Source organism: Rattus norvegicus, chromosome 11, assembly GCF_036323735.1.
Source record: "Rattus norvegicus strain BN/NHsdMcwi chromosome 11, GRCr8, whole genome shotgun sequence".
Lineage (NCBI taxonomy): Eukaryota > Metazoa > Chordata > Mammalia > Rodentia > Muridae > Rattus > Rattus norvegicus.
Window position 1 is genome coordinate 41,844,113 of NC_086029.1, and position 1,614 is coordinate 41,845,726.

At 39.1% G+C, this 1,614-nt stretch overlaps 1 protein-coding gene across 1 annotated transcript; it reads left to right on the forward strand.

Moving 5' to 3' along the window:
* The first annotated feature begins 540 nt into the window (after nt 1–540).
* Krtap20-1 (keratin associated protein 20-1) lies at nt 541–699 on the forward strand. Its single transcript, XM_008768607.3, has one exon. It carries the CDS (start codon nt 541–543, stop codon nt 697–699), a length of 159 nt encoding a protein of 52 aa, XP_008766829.1.
* The last annotated feature ends 915 nt before the right edge of the window (nt 700–1,614 follow it).

Genomic DNA, 1,614 nt, shown 5'->3' on the forward strand with positions numbered 1-1,614 from the left:
CAAAGACAACACAAATCAAAAACAGAAAATATAAAAAATTAGAAAAAGAAAACAAGGAAATAAAAGAATAAAAGGAAAGAGAAGCAAGATAAAGAGAAGAGAAGAGAAATGGAAACATATTTGATGGAGTATCAGAAATATTAGAAGCAAAATAATATAACTAGGAATATACTATTTTAACAATTGTACTATATGAGTAAACCAGGTCATATGTCTTCAGTAAACTAAAAATAGATTAATATACTAGACAAGCTGTTGAAAAGGGAGCCAGAATTTTATGCCAGACATCTGATTATTTGACCATAGAATTGTGACACAGAAACATAATTACTTCAGTTATGTTGTAGTTGCAGCTTATATATCCAGTAATTCACATAACTTGTGGTGTTTTCTGAAGCATAGTGAAGAGGTGTGTGATAATACCTGTGGTTTTCCCTACTAAACATCTCAGTGTATAAAAGGCTCTTAGCATACGGTTACACAAGACTCAACTCAAGGAACATACTACCAGTCCATAACTGAACAACCTCTTCTGACACCATGTGCTACTACGGAAGATTCTACGGAGGCCTGGGCTATGGCTATGGAGGCCTAGGCTGTGGCTATGGCTGTGGCTATGGCTGTGGCTATGGAGGCTATGGCTATGGCTGTTGTCGCCCACTATGTTGTAGAAGGTACTGGTCCTATGGCTTCTACTGAGGAGTTTCAACATCTGCTCAGTCTACTGGGTATAACCTGCTGTCTTACTGGAAGACACATCAGTTCATATCAGGAATTCTTAAATATCTTCCAAAATTCGAACATTATACTCAACTCTGAGGAAAAATGAATGAAAAGCAACATTTCCATCTCAATCCTCATCTCCAGGTGGACTGTGTGACAGCTTGCAGAGTGCTTTAGAATCTTTATAATACTGACTAGGCCAAGATTCTGTGGGGAAATTAACTCTTGTGTGAAGGAAGACATATGATTATGAATAAACTATTTCTTTGGAAATACTCCTGACTTGCTATTACTTTAATGCCCATTGATTTGGCATAGATGCTATTTGTATGTTTCTATTTCATCACTCATATAAAATAGTGAATAAATGAGAGAAGAATAAAGAAGAGAGATTAAGAAAGAAGGGGAGAATCAAGGGCAAACATTTTGACTTAGGATTTATATACTGATAGAAGTTTTGTGGGTTTTTTCGTTTATTTATTTCTTTGCTTTATATCTTGATTGCTGCCCATCTCTCCTCCTAGTCCTCCCTTTACACAGTTACTCCCCATACCCCCTTCCACTTCTCCTTTGAGAGGGTTGAGCCCCCCCATCCTGAGACTCTCCTGACCATGACATATCAAGTCTCTACAGGGCTAGGTACATCCTCTCCCACTGAAGCCAAACAAGACAGACTAGTGAGGGGAAAGAGACCCCCAGGTAGGAAACAGGTTAGGGACAATTCCTGCTCCAGTTCCTGGGGGACTCATATGAAAACCAAGCAAGATGTACATCTGCTACATTTGTCCAGGGGGCCTAGATCCAGACTGTATATATTCTTTGGTTGCAGGTTCAGTCTCTGAGCCTCCAATGGTCCAGTTTGTTGGTTCTGTTGGTCTTCCTGTGGAGTTT